Source organism: Phalacrocorax aristotelis, chromosome 7 (genome assembly GCF_949628215.1).
Source record: "Phalacrocorax aristotelis chromosome 7, bGulAri2.1, whole genome shotgun sequence".
In the NCBI taxonomy this organism is placed as follows: Eukaryota; Metazoa; Chordata; class Aves; order Suliformes; family Phalacrocoracidae; genus Phalacrocorax; species Phalacrocorax aristotelis.
Window position 1 is genome coordinate 28,557,726 of NC_134282.1, and position 21,382 is coordinate 28,579,107.

At 44.0% G+C, this 21,382-nt stretch overlaps 1 protein-coding gene across 3 annotated transcripts in view; it reads left to right on the forward strand.

The window, feature by feature from the left end:
* Positions 1-21,382, forward strand: part of MAP3K13 (mitogen-activated protein kinase kinase kinase 13) — an 82,718-nt gene that overhangs the window by 58,695 nt on the left and 2,641 nt on the right. For all 3 annotated transcript variants that reach the window (XM_075099515.1, XM_075099517.1, XM_075099516.1), the window contains 10 exons: positions 7,164-7,347; positions 7,797-7,988; positions 8,799-8,957; positions 11,930-12,088; positions 13,756-13,864; positions 14,837-14,946; positions 16,100-16,216; positions 16,751-16,888; positions 17,897-18,641; positions 20,077-20,147. In XM_075099515.1, the coding sequence (XP_074955616.1) occupies positions 7,164-7,347; positions 7,797-7,988; positions 8,799-8,957; positions 11,930-12,088; positions 13,756-13,864; positions 14,837-14,946; positions 16,100-16,216; positions 16,751-16,888; positions 17,897-18,641; positions 20,077-20,147 (1,984 nt within the window). The remainder of the gene's footprint in view (positions 1-7,163; positions 7,348-7,796; positions 7,989-8,798; positions 8,958-11,929; positions 12,089-13,755; positions 13,865-14,836; positions 14,947-16,099; positions 16,217-16,750; positions 16,889-17,896; positions 18,642-20,076; positions 20,148-21,382) is intronic.

The following is a 21,382-nucleotide window of genomic DNA, read 5'->3' on the forward strand; positions in this document are numbered from 1 at the left end:
CTCAGTTGGTGAATGAGCTCATGGATGGGGATCAGAGAGTCTCAGTTGGTGCGATATTGCTGCCAGTGCACTGCTGTGGTGGCGATCGGCACCTGTTGTTCTCTGACCCTCAGCAACCCCACAACAGAAGGGTCCTTCAAGAGACCGGGCAAGGTAGACAGCTGTTCAGTTTCCTCCGTCTCCAAGGCAGCTACGCCAAAAGCCCACTTGTAACCTTTTGGGTCCTTGAAATACCCTCTCCTGAGATAGTCTATGCCAAGGATGCACGGAGCCTCTGGGCCAGTCACAATGGGGTGCTTCTGCCACTCATTGCCAGTTAGGCTCACTTCGGCCTCCAATACAGTTAGCTCTTGGGATCCCCTTGTCACTCCAGCAATGCTGCTGGGTTCTGCCCCTATATAGTTTGATGGCATTAAGGTGCACTGTGCACCGGTGTCCACTAAAGCTTTATAATCCTGTGGGTCGGACGTGCCAGGCCATCGGATCCACACAGTCCAGTAAACCCGGTTATCCCTTTCCTCCACCCGGCTGGAGGCAGGGCCCCTCTAGTCCTGATCGTGGCAGTCACAACTCACTTCCTGTAAATGTGAATCAGGAGTCCCTCTATTACACTTAGAAATAAAATCTGCGCTTCTACTCCTCTGTCTGGGGACCTGCTCACTGGAAACTGGAGCAGCAGCTTTCCTGGAAAAGCCTCCCTGAGTGACTGTTCTTCCTTGCAGTTCATGTACTCGTGGCTGTAGGGTCGAGGTAGGCTTTCCATCCCACCTCATCATGTCCTTTCCGTGGTCACGCAGGTAGAACCATAGGGTGGCCCGTGGTGTGTATCCCCTTCTTTGAGCCAAAGGGTGCTTATTCCTAACAGCTGAGACACTACTCTGTCGAGGTGGGGAGTAGGACATATCTTCTTTGAGTTGCTGGACCTCTTGGGATAGTTTCTCCACAGCAGAGATGTGCGAGGAAGAGATTTGTTTCATAATCCCAGAGTCTATCAATCACCTCTGCCACCGTTGGTGTCTCGTCATCTTTCCAGGACATCACTGCCAATGAGTTTGCATGAGAAGATGGTGCGCTCTGTACAAACTTCCGCCACATGGGTCGTGTGCAGTCAGCTTCATCTGGATCTTTGGATGACCGTTGATCGTCCAGGTCACCATAAATCACCTCAGACACAGTTAATTCCCTTAGATACTGGATGCCTTTCTCCATAGTTGTCCATTTTCCTGGGCGATATGTAACATCTTCTTTAAAGGGATACCTTTCCTTCATTCCGGACAGGAGTCGCCTCCAGAGGCTGAGGGCCTATGTTTTTCACCCCAATTGCTTTGTCAACGCCCCTTTCCCCAGAAAGGGATCCCAGGTGTTTGGCTTCTTTTCCCTCTAGTTCCAGGCTACTGGCCCCATTATCCCAGCATCGGAGCAGCCAGGTGACAATGCGTTCACCTGAACGACGGCTATAATCTTTTCGCATATCTCTCTTTTTGCATATCTCGCAACTCGCTTAAAGACAGGGATCGGGTGGTCTCTATTTCATTTATGACTTCTTCCTCCTCTCCCCGTGATGGCCCTGGTTCTTCATCATCCCGTTCTAAACGAGTTGACGTCAGCTTCCAATATTTCATCTTGTGTATGGGGGCAACTGATACTGGTACGGGTTTATTTTCTGAGCTAGCTCCGGTACTTGTTGTGGGGGTTTGAGTGGCTGCAGTGCCTGTAGTCAGGGCTGGAGTGTCTACAGTGCCAGTCACTTTGCATTTCAATCCAGAGACGTTCTCTTCCCCCTGGGGGCACTGAATACTGTTGAGCAGGGCTTGGTACACATGGGCCAGGCCCCAGCATGTTGCAGTTATCTGTGTCTCTCTGGAGTTCCCAGCGTAACAACATACTTTCTCCAAATATTCTACTAGTTTTTTAGGATTCTGCACTTGTTCGGGAGTGAAACTCCAAAACACTGGGGGTGCCCACTGCCCTAGGTATTTGCCCATGCTATCCCACATGCCCTGCCACTCGTAACTATCAAGCCTCGGGGCAGATTTCTGGGTGATATTCTTAAATTGCTTAGTCAAAACTAAAACAACATGCCCAAAAACTAACAATAGGTGCACCTTAACCACCCAAGGATGTTCAAGATACAACAAGGTTGTTGTAATAGAGGCAGAGACATCATAGAACAAAGTTGCAAAGGTACTGTTCTGTATTTCTTCCATATAAAATCTCTCAGAGGAGGAGGTATAATTGCTAATTGCCTCAACAAGGTGGTATCCGAAGTACGGTAACGGTTTCAGCAAAAACCCCAAATACCAGATAAAGCTGAAAACGAGTGTTTGTATAACAAATCTAGTAGGCAAAACATTACTAATCACAGCAGAACACAGCAGACTAAGCAAACCAAGACCAATCTTTAACACCAACTGCAAAAAGGACAACATGGTGCTGTGACCGGCAGCTGTTGTTATCTCCAACCCTTGAGCCCCACGTTGGGCGCCAAAAAGACTGTCGTGGTTTAGCGGCAGCTCAGCCCCACACAGCCGCTCGCTCACTGCCCCACCGGTAGATGGGGGAGAGAATCAGAAGGGTAACGCTCGTGGGTTGGGATAAGAACAGTTTAATAATTAAAATTAAAAGAAACAACAACAGAAATGCCATGTAAAGGAGAACAACGAGAGGCGCAAAGCCCGGGGGGAGGGGAGGGAAATGAACCGCCGAAACAAACCGCCCGCGCCGCAGCCGCCCGCCGACCCGACACCGCGCTGCTCCCGAGCCACAACTGCCCCCCCTTAATATACTGGGGTCAGCCGCCCCCGCCATGGCCCCGCCCCTCCCAGCCCCCTCCCCCCCACGCGGCAGAGCGCAGGAAGCTGGAAAGGTAGCCGACCCCCCCAGTGAGGAGAATTAATCCCTTCTCAGCCAAAACCAGCCCAACTTGATTCTACATCATCATCATCTTGTTGAAATTGCTCCTTGAGTTTCTTTCCATATGCTGAGATGGTCATCAAGAGGTGTGCATTTCTGTGCTTCTCTTGAGGACCCACGCTGGACAGAGCTTTGGTCAGCTGGAGGTTGCTGCAGGGTGATCTGCTGGTTGACTAAGCAGTGCGAATTGCTGCTCTTAAATGCTCTACCTGCTTGCTGAGTAGTTATTCCTGCAGGGAGTGTTTGCTTCTGTATTGTCCAGCAGCTGCCAGTTGGTTATCTGAGGTTTACTTATTTTGGGTTTGACCCATAAAATCACTCCTGACTATGTTTTTCCAGTTGTTTACCCAATTTCTAAAGACTGTTGGTGAGTGCTTTCAGAGAGGTATACTTAGTTCTTTAATTTGCATCTACTAATTTAATTTGGGTTGTTGGAACTCTAGCACTTTATAGTAAGACTTGTTTGTGTTTTCTACAGACTCATTAGATTTCCTTTGGATTAAGAATCTGTCTTCAGGAGTTGCTTTCACCTTCCCATCCACAAGTTACATGCTTACTGTCATCACATGCATTTTTGTGTAAACCTGGAGACCAAGGTGTTTTACAGAGTGTGCTTGTGTTCGTGGTTTTTTTTGTAAACCAGAGATGCTTCTTGTCATAATGCCAGTGCTGGGGAGGAGCCAGTGCTGGCAAATGGCAAAAATTTGCTTCGGATAGATTGACTCAATGGCACAGGCGGCTCCTGTGTTTTTTTTTTTCCCCCATGGGAAACAGATTCCTATCATTCTACGCAAATGGTTCTTAATCACCTTAGAAATGCAAGCTCTTACATAATTCCTGCTGCTATTACACTTTAATTTATTTAGAGGAAGTATCCCACAGGTTTCTTTAGGCCCGGAAGAGTCTGGAATTAAAAACTGCTCCATCCTGGTAGGAGGTATCCTTGTCTCTTCTGCTGGAGGCAGGGGGGTGCTAGGAGAGCTGTAGGAAGCCCTGAAGTCTGGTCAATCTCAAAGGATGTTTAGCCATCCAATGTTAATGGACTTTTTGAACAAGGCTGGCAGTACAGTCTAGTACTTGGTTAGTGTGTCCAGGTGTGTTTCCTAGCCACCCTGCTGATCATCTGAGATGTTAACTCTTCTGGACAGGCACTTTGTCTTAACTGTGGTTAGTCATCATAGCCATGCACCCAAGTTCTTCCAGCTGCTTAATGCAAGTCCTTTTCTGTTTCAAGCTGTCGGTTGAGATGACAGAAATCTCAGCCTCACCTCTCATGTGCTGTGTTCCTCATGGTACCTGCTGCGTAGGTATGCCATAGCTGGGACAGGTGTGATTTGCCATTCCTTGCTTCAAGGTATTGTAGGTGGTTGAGGATGGGTCTGTACAGGCAGTGGGAGAGCTTTATAACCTGCTGGCCAGGTGATTTGTATGGTCTCAACTTTCAGCTGTATTCAGCTGGTGGTGTGTTAAGTCCTCCGTTTTCCAGTCTTGCCTATTGTTCCTCTGCAGAACTGGTGAGACTAACTTAGTAATAGTGACCTTTGTCAGCCTATTGTCTTTGCGGGTGCTCCCAGAGATCTGTAGGGAGCACATACACAGGGTAATTTAGATGTATTCTTTAATTGGTTGGTTTGGGCTGTAATAGAAAATGCAGGTTTGCACCACTCATGCTAACAAACCCTGGTTTTCAGTTGAATGTAGCCCAGTGCTTTTCTCCACCAGCAGCACTTTCTTTCAGAAGCTTTTCAGTGCTTGGTATGTTATGGGAGCCAAACAAATCACTGATTCTGGCTGTCTTGAAGCATAGTAACATGCTCCTGTACAGTGAAAGTTGTTTTTCTTTTTTTTTAATTTTTGTCTTACTGTTACATTATACATTCCATATGGTTTAGCTCTTTGTTCTTCTTGAAATTCCTGAAGATGTAGGATGTTTCACTGGTGGTTACTATACTGCAGCCTTTCCCCCCAAATCATGCCTTTGATGATCAGGGTGCAAGTGGGATAAGGGAAAGGATATATCTTACCAAATAGACATGAGATGACTTTGCAGGAGGAAGCAAATGAACTTTTGCTTACTTTGTGAACAGTCTCTCTGCCTTTGCCATTGCGGAGGTTAGTAGGTAATATTGAGAGCAAATTAGGGCTCCTAGGTGACAGCAATATAGGTACCCATACTGCTCACAAACTTTGTGTGCTTCAGGGAAATAAATGACAGTGTTGCGTGCCTTGTACTGGAAAGGCAGTCATCTCACATGTAAAGGAACAGCTATTTCAGTACAATGGAATACTTTCAGTGTTGCCCATGTAAAAATACTGTTCATCGACAATCACAAAAATCAGCTGTATTTGCCACCTTCTTTCAGAAGCAATGCGTTTGTGAATTTAATGGAAATACAGATGTTCCCAATTTACTTATGAATTTCCTTATTTTCTCTTACTTTCATTATTTAAAGAACTGTCCTTAAATATCTGAAGAATTAAATACCAATTAAATACCAATTATTACCAAGTATTGTGGCAAAATATTGCTCAAGTTCTTTGGTGAGAAAAATGCTTGCTATTTTAAAACACTTGGCTGTCCTGTGGTCAAGGTAGTGGTCACAGCATGTTTCATGTATCAGTTTCTGTTAGATTCTTACACAGACAGGCATTTCTTGCTTTGATACCAAAGAACGCATTGCTGGTAGGAAATATCGCCTTCACAGTGTCATGGCATTCTTGAAAATTGAAGATAGGCATTGTCTGCTGCAAATCCACGGTTACTGGGGTTGCTTAGTTGTAATGCATTTCAGTTGAGAGCTGCGTGCACTGTCTTAATATTTTTGTACAACGTAAGGTTGCCAGCAGATATATATCAGTATGAAAAATAGACTTGTATCTGTGAAGAAACATGTGCTGAGGATTGAACTTCACCCTGCCAAGTTGAAGGAAATTTTTGCTGTAGGTTAACAATGTTTGTTTTCCCCAGTTCAGTGAGCAGAATGAGCGCTGGGGTCTGGCTTGGGATGGGAGCTGGCTTTCCTTGGCCATGCCTGGACAGTAGTCATTCGGCAGGAGACATCCAGCTAGTGTCTGACTGTCACAGAAATGATTTGAGGGAAAGATTTGAATCAGGATCAGTCCAGAGACAGTTTGGGTATATGTTTCCCTTCAGTGGTGACAGTATCTAAAAGGAACACTTTTGCATGATCCCAGTTGCAGCCCTGGGAACACCCCAACGGCTTGGAAGCTGGATGAAAGAAGACACATCTTTGTAGTGATCTGAAATAGGGATCTGTACAGGTGCGACTTTCTTTTATTTCAGAAATCAGTGGGTTACTTGTTGGTTTTGCTGCTAAGTAATTTATTCTCTAAACGTACACATTTATTTAGTTACAGTAAATAAATTATTACCTGCCTTTTATCTTGCTGTTTGTGGGATGTTAAGATGATTTCAAGGTGACTCACAGACAACAAAGCTTTTTGTTCCAATGGGTACAACTGTCTTGAAATAATTTATACAGTGCTACTGGACCACTCTGGCAGTATCCCTACAAGATGCATGCGGGTACCTAAGAGGAGGAGTTGCTTAATATTTTTTGCCTTTGACACTGATATACACAATGTTGATGTGGGAAGGACCTGTTTCTGTGACTGGTGGTGGTGGTTAATGTGCTTTGTGTTGGGTAACTTGGGGGTTGCCGATCTGTGTTTTACAATCTGCCACCTCTGACTTTGCCTTTTATTTCCTACTTTTGCTCTGTTTCAGGGGGAGGGGGAACCTTTTTTTTTTCTTGTCAGTTGTCAATGTTAGATGGTTTTTTTTCTCATCTGTGCTTTTCAATGGAGTCACGTACTTTCTAAGAGATACCATCATCATTCAATTCTGGAGTACAGGACCTGCTCCCTAAATTTCCAGTCCAGTGTCCCTGGTACGTTAAATTGCTGCCTGCTGATTTGAAGTGGCTCACCCGAGTGGTTAGCAGTGGTGGTGAGCTCTGTTGAAAAAGCAGCTGGGAGGATGGGAAGGAAGAGGCTGGAGGTGACTGTGATGGGCGAGAGGAGCTCGTTGAAAGGGAGGCTGGGGCTGAGCATATGTAGTGTGTGCCTCAGCTGCACCTGTACTGGGAAGAGATACCATCTACCATTCCCTGAAAAGTCCACCTTGAGATATAGCAAGGGAGGTGGCAGGTGCTGTCCAGGTACGATCTTGCAGCAGAACATTTTTGTCTTGATCTTTTACATTGTTTCCTTTCATTGCCTGTGCCTAGATACCTGGGAGGTCCCATTCGAGGAGATCTCGGAACTGCAGTGGCTGGGCAGTGGTGCACAGGGAGCCGTCTTCCTGGGCAAATTCCGGGCAGAGGAGGTGGCCATCAAGAAAGTGAGAGATCAGAATGAAACGGATATCAAGCACTTGCGGAAACTCAAACATCCTAACATCATTGCATTCAAGTAGGTTGTGAAATTTGTTAGAAACATACCTTTATCCAGGGAAGAGCCATTTGTATGTGTACCCTGGCCAAGTTTTTAAAATCCAGGGACTAAGCTGTCTGTAGAACAAAATGGGTGGTCGTCCTTCCTCTCAGATTGTCACACATTCTTGAGAAAACAAAGCTATTGATGTCGTTCCCTCCTGATGCTGCATTTTGCATGCAGGCTCACAAAACGCCCGCTGTGAACCCTACAAACCTGCAGGTGTGGAAGTTGAAGGAAACCCACCCCTGGCATCAGTGAGACTCCTCCTGTGCAAAGCATGCAGGAAACGTTCTGTTCAGTAAGGCGGTATTAGTAGAGGGTTGCCCAGGCAGAGTTACTCTTCCGCCCCTTGACTGCCACCTTTGAGAGTTGCTCTGGGTCTTTTACTCTACTGATCCTCACTAGCTGCATGTTTTCTTTGACAGGGGAGTTTGCACTCAAGCCCCATGCTACTGTATTATCATGGAGTACTGTGCACATGGACAGCTCTACGAAGTCCTGCGAGCAGGGCGGAAAGTCACCCCTCGGCTGCTTGTGGATTGGTCCACAGGGATTGCAAGTGGGATGAATTATCTGCACCTTCACAAAATCATCCATCGAGACCTAAAGTCACCAAAGTGAGTCTCTAGCTACTTAAACATCTCCCAGTTATTTTTTTTTTTAGGTTTTGTTTTTTTTTTTTCTTGAGGAATAGTTTAAAGCTAGGTCAAAAGCCCCATTATTGTTTTTCATGTTGACTAAAAACTAAGGAGGGCGAAACTAATGAAACTTATTGGCACTCCCCTCCTGAGCTGCAATTTAACTAGACTGAAAATTTTACCAGTCATTACTATTACCTTACATGGTAAATAGTTGTGGTAATTTGGTGGTTTCCAGTCCTTTTTGAAAGCGGGATACTCCGTTGCCTTCTGCTTTTTTTTTTTTTTCTTCTGAATTGTTCTTTTGTAACTTCCCTGATTTTCTGGAATGCATCTTTCTCATTTCTCTGTTGTTTTCTGACTAAAACTATCTGGCTGCTTATATTCTTCTTCTCTAGATGTTTATCACTCCTTTAGTCCATGACATATGCATTAGGATAATACTTTTAAATGGTTTGCAGTACAGCTTAAGGTATAGCTTTACTAAAACTTTGAAACACCCCCAGCTATAGTGACTCTTCAGTGACTTGTTAGCTTCAATTTTAACAAGAATGATTTTTGACTTAGATCATTTAGAAATGCATTTGAGGCAAAAAACCATAACCACCCCAAAGAAAGTGAGTGCTTTCATTGATGTAAATGCATCATTTTTTATTCTCGTGCTGCAGTTGTGAACAGGATGGCCTCTTCAACCATAACTGTTTGTGTTGATTAGGAAGGAATTTAATCCCAGTGGCTGTTGTGGTACAAGAAAAATTGCAAAATGCTGATTTCTTTCTTCCCCCCCAGCGTTTTAGTTACACACACAGATGCAGTAAAAATTTCAGATTTTGGTACATCTAAAGAACTCAGTGATAAAAGTACCAAAATGTCTTTCGCGGGAACTGTGGCTTGGATGGCACCAGAGGTGATACGCAATGAGCCTGTCTCTGAAAAGGTGGATATCTGGTGAGTAGTATTTAATGTTTAAGTATCTTCACCTTCTGATTAGCCAGTTGGTTTCCTAGCACTTTACGTGTTCAGCACTCTTTTCTCATTCTAGCCATGGGGATAGCTTGCTCTGTGGCGGACTATCCCTTTCTGCATCTGCCTAGCACCCTGAACTTTGTTACTGAGCCCTGGGCTATAATGGAAACAGAAATGACATACATGTGTAAAAGCTGCGTGTTGAGGTCTGAAGGTACCTAATGAGACTTGGTGCAGACTATCTGTGTCTTGCAGTAATGCAACACTTTGTCCCTGTGTTCAGGCCACAGCTTTCTTCCACTCCTGGTGCTCAGGGCCTCCTCAGCAACTTCTGCAGCCAGGTTATTTTTCACTTGCTTTCTACCCTCTTCAGAGCCATGCTTGAGCTGTAGGGAGGCCTCTACTCTGCTAGCTTGAAGGGTCTGACCTTTTGCTTTCTGCATATAATGGCCTTGGCCATTATATGTACAGACACAGGATTAGAGTCCAGTGAATCTAACCCGGGATCCAAGAGGGAGGAAACAAGGATGCATTGTAGGAATTTTGGACGCCTGTTTCCATCCCATGTGAAAGGTACTCTGTGTCCAAAGGAACACAAGGAAAGGTACAGATCTCCGTGCTGTTAAAAGTACTTCAGAGCAAACTCAGCCTTGGAGCTCCTTTGGGATTCTTCTCTACAGGTTTCAGGGTCCTCAAGGGAACTGCATCTCTGTTTCAACCTCGTTTTTTCCACATGTTAAATGTTAGGAGCCAAGTCAAATGCCCTTCTCCCTGCTTTACAGCCAGGATGAATTTTCCTTCTTGTGGCTTTTTAGCTTCAAATGTTGTCACCTCCCTTACACAGTGTGAAGCTGCAGGTCAAAGCTGTGGGTGGTTCAGAGCGCGAGTGGAGCCTGACAATAGCCTGCTGCTGGTGTTTTAGCTCGGAGCTGGGTCATGACTTCAAGTCAAGGTTTCCTGCAGGGAAAGGGAAAGTCTTGTAGCGTGCAGTATACAGCTCTTCTTGTGCCTGCAGTGTTTTGCCTGTTCATTTTGTGTGGGTGTAGCAGGCCACAGCATAGCCAGCTCTTCTGGGAGAAACTCTTGGATTGTGTTGGAAAGAAAATACACTCACCATTTGTCTTCTGAGCTCCTCCCCCTGAATCACAAGTTCATGAGGAGGAATGGTGCTGGATTTCCACCCTCAGCTTTCTGTCCTCGATAGTGGCTTAGGTTCAGGAATATTGTGTGGAGCGTCATGTCCAATAAAAACCAGCTGCTAGCTCTGCTGAGGTCTGTGGGCACTCCTTTCCTTCTTTCCTCCTTTCCTCAGTGACTTAAGAGATGTTGCTCTTTGGTGCAAACCTAGAAGTGTCTTTGGTGAAAGTTCCTCTTCAGTCTGCTACAGTGGTGATTGATCAAACTCCTTGACATCCATTCCTCCCCCAAAATGAGTAAAAGCAATGTTCATGAATGCTGACAGCAAATGAGAACAGATTCTTAAACTCCTTATATGTCTACTCTCTTTCATCTTTAACAGCATGCTAAAAAAAAAACCAACTATAGTCTTGTCAGGTGTCTTGAAAATAATTTTAGTTCTGAATCATAACAAAGCTGAAACCAGATTGGGGTTTCCTGGTAGTTTGTCCAACCACCTGGATTCCTGCTTTCCTGCAGCCCACGGAAAAAAATTTTGAGAGAAAAAAAAGTTCAAATGCTTCTTGTTTTAGTCCATGTCCCCGCCCCATGATTTGAAGCCAATGGGCTTTGAAAGTGCAATATTTTTCACATGAAGTTGTGTTTGCTCACTGATGGCGGTTCAGACCTAGGCAGTTTGTCCCTTAGGTGTTCTTCTGTACTTAATAAAAGCAACTTGATATTAGTACAATCCAGGAACACACTTCTCACTTTTCACCTGGTTTGATTTGCCAGCAAACTTGACAGGGCTGGTGTCCCACAGATGGATGGTGCATGCAAGTAAGGTGATACGTCTGGGTTTGAAATTGAGATGGTTGTCCCTCACCTCGTATAGCAGCTTGGTTGTTAATGTACAGTAAGAGTGGTGCTGGTTATCAGCAGTATTTTGTTTACCTCTGTATTGACTGGTCTGATGTTTCTTTCGTGTTTTGTTGGGTGAAGATTGTAAATAAATAACTTTGCCATTATAAGGTTTTGGTCCTTACAGATCATTTCACTAAGGAAGAGAAGCAAAATGAGTTTTCTTACTTATGTCTTTCAGCTCTTTTTATAAAAGGTTCTTTTCCATGCAAAATTCTCATAATTATTTTTTTCTTTCTTTTGCCTTCCTTTCTTCAGCACAAAAGAAATTTCAGATGAGACTACATGTGCTTTTGATACTGACACTTATGCATGTCGCATGTGTTTGTTTCTGTGTTGCAGTAGTTGTACTGATGAGTCTCAAACCTATGAAACTCTTACCTAGGAGTACATGTAACAGCAGAGGGAGCTTTTGGCTAGAGAAAAAAAAAAAGCTAAATGAAATGCAAAAAAGAAAACCCACAAAACACAATCTTCTTTTCTGTTGTCTCTAAGATGTTTATCAGTTCTGTCTGTCCTGTAGACTTTTGACTGTTCTTATTGGTAAGAACAGATCATCTGCTATCTCAGAAAAGCTATCTTTCCTCTTCATTTAACAAGAGTGAGATTTCTTCTGTACCAAAAAGCTTCTAATGTGCTTTCAGAATTTTTAAAATCTCACAAAGAAATAGGAAAGGGTGGGTGAAAATCAGTGTGGCTTGGTGATCAGCCCAGTGCTGGGGCAGAGGAGGAAGAGCTACCTCATGTATGAAATAGCTATTCTTGGTTAAAAACTAGTATGTAAACATTCGTGCACCTAGTTGCAATTTCAGATCAGACATACCTGACAAAGAGTGGGGTTTTTCTTCCAAGCTTCAGATGTTTGTGTTAAGCTGAATTAACACAGATTTTTTTCTTGTGGTTTATTTCTTCATCAGGTCATTTGGGGTAGTTTTGTGGGAGCTGCTTACAGGGGAGATTCCCTACAAGGATGTGGACTCTTCGGCCATCATTTGGGGAGTGGGCAGTAACAGCCTGCACCTTCCTGTTCCTTCCACATGCCCAGATGGCTTCAAAATCCTCATGAAGCAGACCTGGTAAGATCCTGAACCCTGCACTTCCAGCTCTTGCCAGATGCCCAGTAAAACCAATGAAACCAGAGTCAGGGTGAGAGTGTTGAGCCCAGAGCAGAGGGCTTTTAAATACTCTCATGCTTGTCATGAGAGCAATAAATTTTTATGTTCTGGATTCTGCTTCCTTGGGCAACAGGCCCAGACCCCAGAAGGACATTTGGAGCTTAGAGGAAGTAGGAAGGGGACCTGTCTGACTTGCTGGGTGGACAGAGCAGGGGAAGGAGTGGGCAGACACTGTGGACGCAGGGTAGCGAGGGAGAAGGAGTTGAATAGGAGAGAAGCGGGGGAGTAGAGCTTGATGGGAAACCCAGCAGGGTGATGGTTACCCATGAGCTGCCTGTCCAGTGAGAATCAGGAGCAGGCAGCATGAAGGTCATCTTCAGTGGCCTTCACAGAGGTGGTTGCTTTGTTGTAGCAAAGTCGGTGATAAAAGGTGGCTCTGTGGGAAGAGAAAAGAAGCTGGAAGGAAAGTAGGAGTAAAATTTGAGTGCTTCAAGAGTGAAGGAAGTGATTTTTCACTCTGAAACCCCCTTGTAAGTGACTGGCTTTTGAACTGGACAAAGAGAAATATGAGTTTTCTGTATGAAACCAGGATTTTACAGGTATAGATACAGAAAATGCTTTGTTTCCTCCACATGCTCCATTAGAGTTGAAATTCTTTGTCTAGGGTTCTGCATTAATGCTTTGTCTTCATAATTGCATCTTGACACAGAGCATAAGTGGTCTTCCAGCATTTTCCCGCTCCATGAGTTTTATGAACCATCCTCTCAATGGCCCAAAGGGGCAAACACGCCAGAGCATCTATGGATCTTTTCAACTGGCTGTTTACCCCACTGACCATGAGCTGCAGCAGGTCGTGCTGTTGCCATATCTGTGCTGAGACATGCTCTGCCTGGTTGTGCTTCTACGCCTGGCTGCAAAAGGCAGGAAGCAGTTTGTGCAGTTCTGAACACTGAGTATATACACTTGTATCCCCACCTAGTGGAAGTAGATGGTTTGTAGGGGAGAGGTGGTTGAAGAAGCTGTTTCTTGTCCTGATCACTGAGTCCATGCAGCAGGTCTGGTGGGTTCAGTCCCGAAGCTTTAGTGCTTGTCTCTTTTCTCAAAGATACAAATGTTTTTGTTCTTGAATGTGATCTTATAGAGATGTTCAGTGCATTACAATACTGTGTAGGCTCAGGCATTTAGTATATGACAACATAGATATGTTCGGTGTTTATAGAGACCCTGTTTTGTTGAGTGTAAATTATCATTTCTACTAGACTGATTATTCCCATTATAAAATTCGGAAATTAGCGGGATAATGAACTGAGATCTGTTTCTTCTTGACAAACAAGTTAGGAACAGTTTTGGTTTATATCCTATCTGTCACTTTGTAATCACATTTTCCTATTTTAAATTGTTTTCATCTCCTTTGTTTATTTAGAATAGATCATCACAAACCAAAAACTGAATACAAACCAGCTGTAGCACAATAAACTCGTATTCAGCAAACCAGAAAAGCTCTTTTGCTCTAATCTGTCAGCTACGCTATTCAGAGAATACATTCCAGTGAGAAACCATTTCAGAAGTGTAGTAGCCAGCAGTGCTAACCTCATCTCATGCTTGGGTATTTGCCTGTTTTGCTCTAGGCAGAGCAAGCCCCGGAATCGTCCCTCCTTCCGGCAGACACTGATGCACCTGGATATCGCATCTGCTGATGTGCTGGCTACTCCTCAGGAAACCTATTTCAAATCACAGGTAACTGGAGAATGGCTGTAGCCCATGAGTACTAGAGTTAGCTCTAAGGATCTGGTTTCAGAGGCTGCACTGAGTACAGCAAAAGTCTGGATCCATTATTTCAGTTTGATTCTAGGGGAGAAGCAAACTGATGGGTATTTGAAAATCTTTTACCCAAATTCACAAACTGAGATATCTGCTGACGTTAGTCATAAACTCAGTGTTTCTCGTTCACTTCTACCTGAGACTACTGACTTCAGATGTTCTGCTCCCAGCTGTTCTCCCAGTACTTTTGTACAGGTGAGAGCATGAGACTGCTGAGAGAGGAACTGCTGCATTTATAGTGAAGATGAGCAGGGCAGCCAGTGGGACAAAGAGCTGTTACAGGACAGCGAAGGGACTCTGGGACTTTCAGAGAAGATCTAAAAGAGTATGTTCTTAGAAATTCCTCTGAGTCCTACCCAGCAAGCTGTTGTCTGCTCCCAGGGAGGGAATGAGAATGAAACCTTGCCTCCAGTACAGAGGATCTATACAGTGTTGGGCTTTATGACAGGAAGTGGGTACATTTATAAAACCTGCAAGAACCAGGGCTTCAAGGGGCAAACAGAGTTAGTATCACCCTAGTGACAGTCATCGTTGTCATGAATATAGCTTTCCAAATCATAAGCCTTTCTGTTATGTTGCATGCCAAAAGGGAAGAAAGTGTTGTCTTAGGATGAAAAGAGCTTTAGGAATTTTTTAAAATATTTTTTTGAAAACAGAGGTGTCTTAAATGATCTAATCAGAGCACAAAATTGGAGATACTATTTGAAAATGCTGGAACTAAGGATGCTGCAACCTTGTTACGCAAAATGATTCAGCTAACAGAAACATGTTTTCAATCCAAACCCATAATTTTCTGCACACACAAAGAATGGTGCCCAAGAGTTTTCCTTTGGTGCAACCAGGGATCCCGGTCCTTTGTAAATACCTGAAAGTTAATTGCTTCCCTAGGCTGAATGGAGAGAAGAAGTGAAGAAACATTTTGAGAAAATTAAAAGTGAAGGAACTTGTATCCACCGGCTAGATGAAGAATTGATTCGTCGTCGAAGAGAAGAGCTGAGGTCTGTCAAGTCTTTTATGTTTACTGCCTGCTTTTCCCATCCAGCCTTCTCTTCACGAGCTAAATAAGCCCAGCTCCCTCAGCTTCTCTTCGCAGCCCCTGACTGTCTTCATGCTCCTCTTGTACTGAGGACCCCAAAACAGGACTCAGTATTCCTGGTGGCATAAATTTGGGCAGCCTAAATTCCTTGTCAGTCCAGAAACTGAAGTTCCCATGGGCATGCCCTAGGCCTTGAGCACTGCTTGGCTGATGGAAAGCTATATATAGAAACAGTGGAAACTGTCCCTGCTCTTGGGCAGTCTGAACAGTTTGCTTCAGGCAAGACAGGCAAAGGCTTGTGTTTACCAGGGAATATTTCTGCCTGAGTTTTGGTGTTTGCAATAACAGCACTGAAGCAAGTACATCCATCTCAGTGGAAAATGCATCTTGCAGTTTGCTATGAGCTTTCTCTGCCCTGATACTTTATTTGGATTAGTTATTTCCAGAGAAGTGAACACACTCCAATTTATCAGGCCACTGAAATTAATTTTGAACATTAGACCAACTTAAAAATGAAAGCAGAATGTTTATTTAAGAAAGTGTTAGCTTCTGTGGTACAGATTTGCAAATATAGTTATGACAAACATAAAATACCAAGTAGCAGTTCTATGTCAAACCTGAGAAACCAAAGGAAACCTTGTTCAGTAGTTTGATGAAGTTGTTGATCGGTGCTCTCTAGCCCTAGGGAGCTATTGATGGTCACACCTTTCTGCAACTATACTGTAGCTGTAAAAGCATATTGCTTTTTTGAAATACAAACAGACGACTTCTTTCCCTGTTTCTTTAGAAGCTGACTTAGCCCCTTCTCTGTGCAAACAGGATGATCAGGCCTTGGCCAAAGGGCCTGTGGATGCATACGAAGCATTTGCAACTTCTCTAATGAGATGCATTGCCACTTTTTCAGGACTGTTAAACACTTTCTAAATCATATCAGGATTCATTGCTGTATCAAGCCCTTAATCATCATTCGCTGTTAGCTCTCTCTGGGGTTCAGTGCAATACAGCTGGCAAATTTTACTTTTAGAAGGCCTTTTCCTAAAGCCCCTGTACTTTTCCTTATTCTCTCTTGGTCCATGGACATCAGATTGTGGAGTAATGATTTTTCTGTATTTTAGACATGCATTGGATATCCGTGAACACTACGAGAGGAAGCTGGAGCGAGCCAATAACTTATACATGGAGCTCAGTGCTATTATGCTGCAGCTGGAGGTCCGTGAGAAGGAGCTTATAAAGTATGTATCTCTGGGCATAATGGCATGCCATGCATATGGCAATATGCACACAGGAGAAAAAAAAAACACCAATGCTTCATTTCTAAACTGCATAGTAGTACTAGTAGATTTAGTGCCCCTGACAAACTTACAGAGTAAAGAAAGGGCTGGCAAGCAGAGAGAGGCCCCTTAAGAATAGGTTACTACAGACCATTTAGTGCACATATCTTTATGTGTGACTGGGAGAAAGGCATCTTTCCCATTTGGTGTTGGTGTCTTTTGGCCCTTTTGTAAAGAGAAAAGCGTGCTGTTTCCATACTGTGCATCAGGGCCCTGTTCCAACTGCCTGATCTCTGCAGAGAGAATTTAGAAAATGACTATTCCCTTCCCTAGAACAGCATGTTGTGTTGCACCCAGCCATAGCTGAGAAACAGACACACAGTACACTCACAGTGGAGCTGTGTTTCTGTCTAGCAGGAGCTGCGGTTGGATAAAGAGAGAACTGATCTATTGCTTTTTTGATTTTTTTTTCTTTTTTTTCCTCCCCTGTTTCAGGAGGGAACAAGCAGTGGAAAAGAAATACCCTGGGACTTACAAACGCCACCCAGTCAGACCAATAATCCACCCTAATACAGTGGAGAAGTTGATGAAGAGGAAAGGGGTCTCCCATAAACCAGGCAGCCAGACTAAACGGTAAGAAGTAGCAACCTAGTTCTGTGCCAGGAACCAGCAGTAGATCCCCATGGAGATAAGCAGGCAGCTTACTTCCCATTGAGTCTGATGACAACTCAGGACAGGCCAAAGGGGTGTTCACTCTTTGGCCTGGTCTGATCCTCAGAACCACAATTGTTTAATTATCTTAAGGTAAAAGGGATGAATCCTGCCATCCCTTCTATCTAGGCAGCTCTCTGGAACTGTTTGATCCATATGATTTTTTTCACAGATGATGGTGCTCTGACAGGAGGTATGTAATGTGTTGTCTTGAATTCCTAACTGTCCAAGCAAAAAGCAGTTAGATCATCCTTGACTTGAATAGGTAATAAGCAGGGTAAGGGACTGTGGAAATCAGCCAGCCCTCAGGGGTGATGGGTTCATTGTTGAGGAATTAAATGGGCATTTGAGATTTGGGAATTCATGCTGTCCTTTCAGCTATTTCATTTCTGCATGACTTTCAGAAAGTGAGATTTTTCTCTTTTTCAGAGTTGTCGTCTATTTTCTTCTTCCCTTTTGTGGGATTTCCAGGAGTTAGAGCGCCCTGATTAACAGTGAATAATCACTTCTGAATTAATATCCACCTGTACTTCTGAAATGAGTAGGCTGATAACCATCAACAGATTGGGACCCTATTGTGCTGAGCATTGTATATGCACATAGTAAGAGACATGCCCTATACCAAGGTCTTTGCGGGGAGCTATTTTGGGAGCAGAACATCAAAAAAGAGTAGAAAAAGGAGAGTATGTCACAGATATTGGAAAAAGCAGCAAGAAAGGAGTGTAGAGCATGATGGGCTGAGCAGAAAGGACATTGAGTGGAGAGAATCAAAGGAAACTAAATGCAGAAGTCAAACAGCTGAAGGGAAGCCTGTAGATTTTAGAAAGCAGAGTGTGCTTATGGCTACAGCTGCTTCTTCATAATGGCTGCGAGCCAACGTAATTTCTTAGTTTGTGGTTTAACTTGTAATTTCTGCTGACTGTCTCTCAGGCCAGATCTACTGAAGTCAGAGGGCATACCCAGCACAGAAGCAGCATCCAATGGCTCACCAGTCTCAGGAAGTCCCAAAATGTCAACACTGAGTGGCAAAAGCCGCTACCGCAGTAAGCCACGTCACCGCCGAGGGAACAGCAAAGGCAGCTACAATGATTTTGCAGGGATCTTGAAAAACCAGCCATTGCAAGATGATGCACCCCCACCTCCACCTCATAATTATTCTCATCCTCCTGGCTTACCACAGCAACATGGCCATAGCCATCCCCATGGCCATCACTCACGGCTTCACGCCCATGGACAAGATATTGCCAACTGCGCAAACAACTTAAGGTACTTTGGCCCTGCAGCAGCGCTGCGGAGCCCTCTCAGTAACCATGCACAAAGGCGGATGTCTGGTTCCAGCCCTGATCTCATCTCTGCTGCCATGGAAGCAGATTGCCGAAGGAATCTAGAGAGCAAAGAAAGCAAAGCTGATCATTGGGAGTGTTGCAAAACAGATCCATATAATTCCTGTTTTCAGTGCAGGGAAGAGGACAGTGGTCAGGTACAGAAGTCATCTGTTGAAACAGGGATGAACCATTCTCAGTCACCAACATCTGTTTCCCTGTACGAAAATGCGCAGTTCATTGAGAAGATGGAGGAAGAGGGCTTCAGCAGCTGTAAGTCAGCGTCTGCCCTAGGCACTCCCCAGCACATGGCTTCCTCAGCGCTACCTTGCAAACCAAGACCCCTTCAAAAGGTAAGGACAAAGCATAGTGATTTGAAAAAACCCAAAGCTTGCTCATCTTCTCCCTCTCCACCAAAAGAAGGTGTGTAGCATAGGCTAGTGTCTGAATACAGGATAGTAGCAAAGCCATGTTTCCCATGCACACAGCAGTAGAGTTACATGTACAATTTTGTCTTAAAGATACCATGCCTGCCTGAACTTTGCTTTGTGATCTGGACGTACTTTTAAAGTCAATTTTATTGAGAAGTACTGTAGGCATATCAGAGCATACTACTAATAATGAGGGTTGTCAAATGTAGTTTTGATAAGGCCTAGTTCTGTTACTTGCAATTTAGCCAGTTTTTGTTTGAGCTGAAACTTGGTCTACTGAATTTTTATTGTTGAAACAGTCTCAATGTTTTCAAGCCTTTTTCAGAAAAAAGGAAGGTGTAAATGTATTATTTTGGCTATATTACATGTCAGGTACCACTTCCATTGAGAATCTGTAGCGCTGCTGTGCCTCAGAATAGAAATACAACATTTGCCGTGGTCTGGGGGACGTGCCTTTTGCTGCACCTTCCAGAAAGTGTCCCCCTTGACCAGATGTCATCGTTCTGGTGTTTTGTGAAGATGTTGCAAGAGTCAAAAAGATGTTATGGCACAGCGGTACAGAAACAGCTCTTCCTCATTCCTCCTGCTTGTATCCAGGTGGTGAGAGAAGTAGGAACCAGTCCAAGTGGAGTTCCAAGAGCAGAAAAACTGGGCCTGAGTGGAAAAGTGAAGGAAAAGAGGATGAGTACCAGGCCGAGAGTGTGGTCTGGGCCCAGAATGAAGGGAGGAGGAGGACCTCGTATCACAAGGGGATGGGATGAGATAGAGGCTGAGTCTGAGCCAGGGGTTAGCAGGTTGGGTAGGATAGAAGGCGGCTGTAAAAACCAAAAGCGCAGAGGAGGATTTGAGTGTGAAAAGGAGAACAAAAGGCTCTGTGCTCACTGAGGTAGAGAATGGAACAAAACTCAAGTTTTCCTAGTTGGTGAAACCCACCAGCAAGGCTGTGTCATCCCCCATCCTGCTCTGTGATGGGCTCATGTAGAAGAGGGTCAAAGTCATAAAGCCAAGAGTGCCAGATCAGCTCAATAATTTATATGGATTTTAGTGTGCTACTAATTACTTGATTTGCTTCTGTAAAAATGCGGACCATTACGTACTCATTGCCTGTTAAAGTACTCCAGTGTATTTCAAAGTCAATCACTCCAAATTCAGAAATGGCAGCATTAAGACTGCCTGAAATAACCTGGTAAAAAGATGTCTGAGTCAGTTTTCGCTGATACACAAGTTTTTTTCCTGTCTAGATTATTACAGCCCATTGACACAGTGACTTTGTCCTGGAGGACCAAGGGGCAGCTGTGCAGTCACATGTTTGCTCTTTCACAAATGTGATTTCATTCTTGTCCATGTTTTGTGCCAGAGTGGTGATGACTCTTCAGAAGAGGAAGAGGGCGAAGTAGACAGTGAAGTGGAGTTTCCCCGTAGACAAAGGTAAAAGGTGAACTCGCTCTAATCTCTTTGGTGGGCCAAAACTCAAAAGAACTGTTACAGCAGCTGCACACCAGCATCAAAACTATGGAAGGTGCTGGCAAAAGAACAAAATCACATTCAGTGCATCTTGTCTGCCCTCAGTGATCCTCCATGTTCACTCACTGTTTTCAGCCTGTTTGGAGATATTTTCTCCAGCACGGTTTTTCTGCTGCAGGCTGTAGCACAACCTGATCACACTTGATACCAATATTCAACCTATAAACATAAGCTGCTATATCTGTTTCACCAGAATCAGAATTATTGGATGTTGGGACCCTTTGTGAACTCTTTCAAATGTTGTTTATTAACTGTTGCTGTAATGGGGCTGGCTCCAGCATCTTTGTAGTTGAATTCAAGTAGGATTGAAGAGCTAGGTGACAAACAGCAGATCAGATTTGGTGGTGTTGCCTGTAAAATAAGAGACTTGAGGGGGCGTTTCTACCTAAGCATAAGTAATAGTTCAGAGTTCTGTGCTCAGGAAAGAGGTCATGGCATTGGTGCAGTAGCTTCATGAAAGCAGCTGCTTGAAGTGCAGAAGTGATTCAGTGGGCAAATAGGTTAAGAGTTGTCAGGAAAGGAACAGAGAAGAAAATAAAAGCTTGTGTGCTGTTGTATGCATCCATGGCACACCTGCAGCTTGAATCCTACCTAAATGCCACCTTCATTGCTCCAGCTCAAAGATCACGGTAAAATCTGAAAAGGTACTGAAGAGTGTGACAAGAACGTTAGAGATGGTTTTCATAGAAGAAGAGATTAAATCCATGAGGAAAGTTTGTCTACCAGGAGGAGAGGTGATACTGGAAGTGCGTGAGATTATAATTTCTGTTGAGAAAAAAGACAAGGAATGATTCCTCACATACATGTTAGGGACACCTAGTGAAGCAAACAGGGGGGTTAAAATGAATGAAAGGAAGTGCTTTTTTCTATCCAAAATATTTTCAGATATAGAGCTCATTGTCAAGGTAAGCTGTGAAAATCAAAACATGAAAAAGTCAAAGTGTTAAATATATGAAGTATAGATCTGTCAGTGCCTGTTAAGCACTGTCATCCAGGCTCGGTCTTCAGCTCAGATTTGCTGAATAGTACAAACCAGGAGCATATGCTAGGAGAAAGCAGGCTCTGTCTGCACACTCTGTTCTCATACTTTTACCAGATTATTTCTTCCTCCCTAGGGTTGGAGACAGAATATGCTGGGC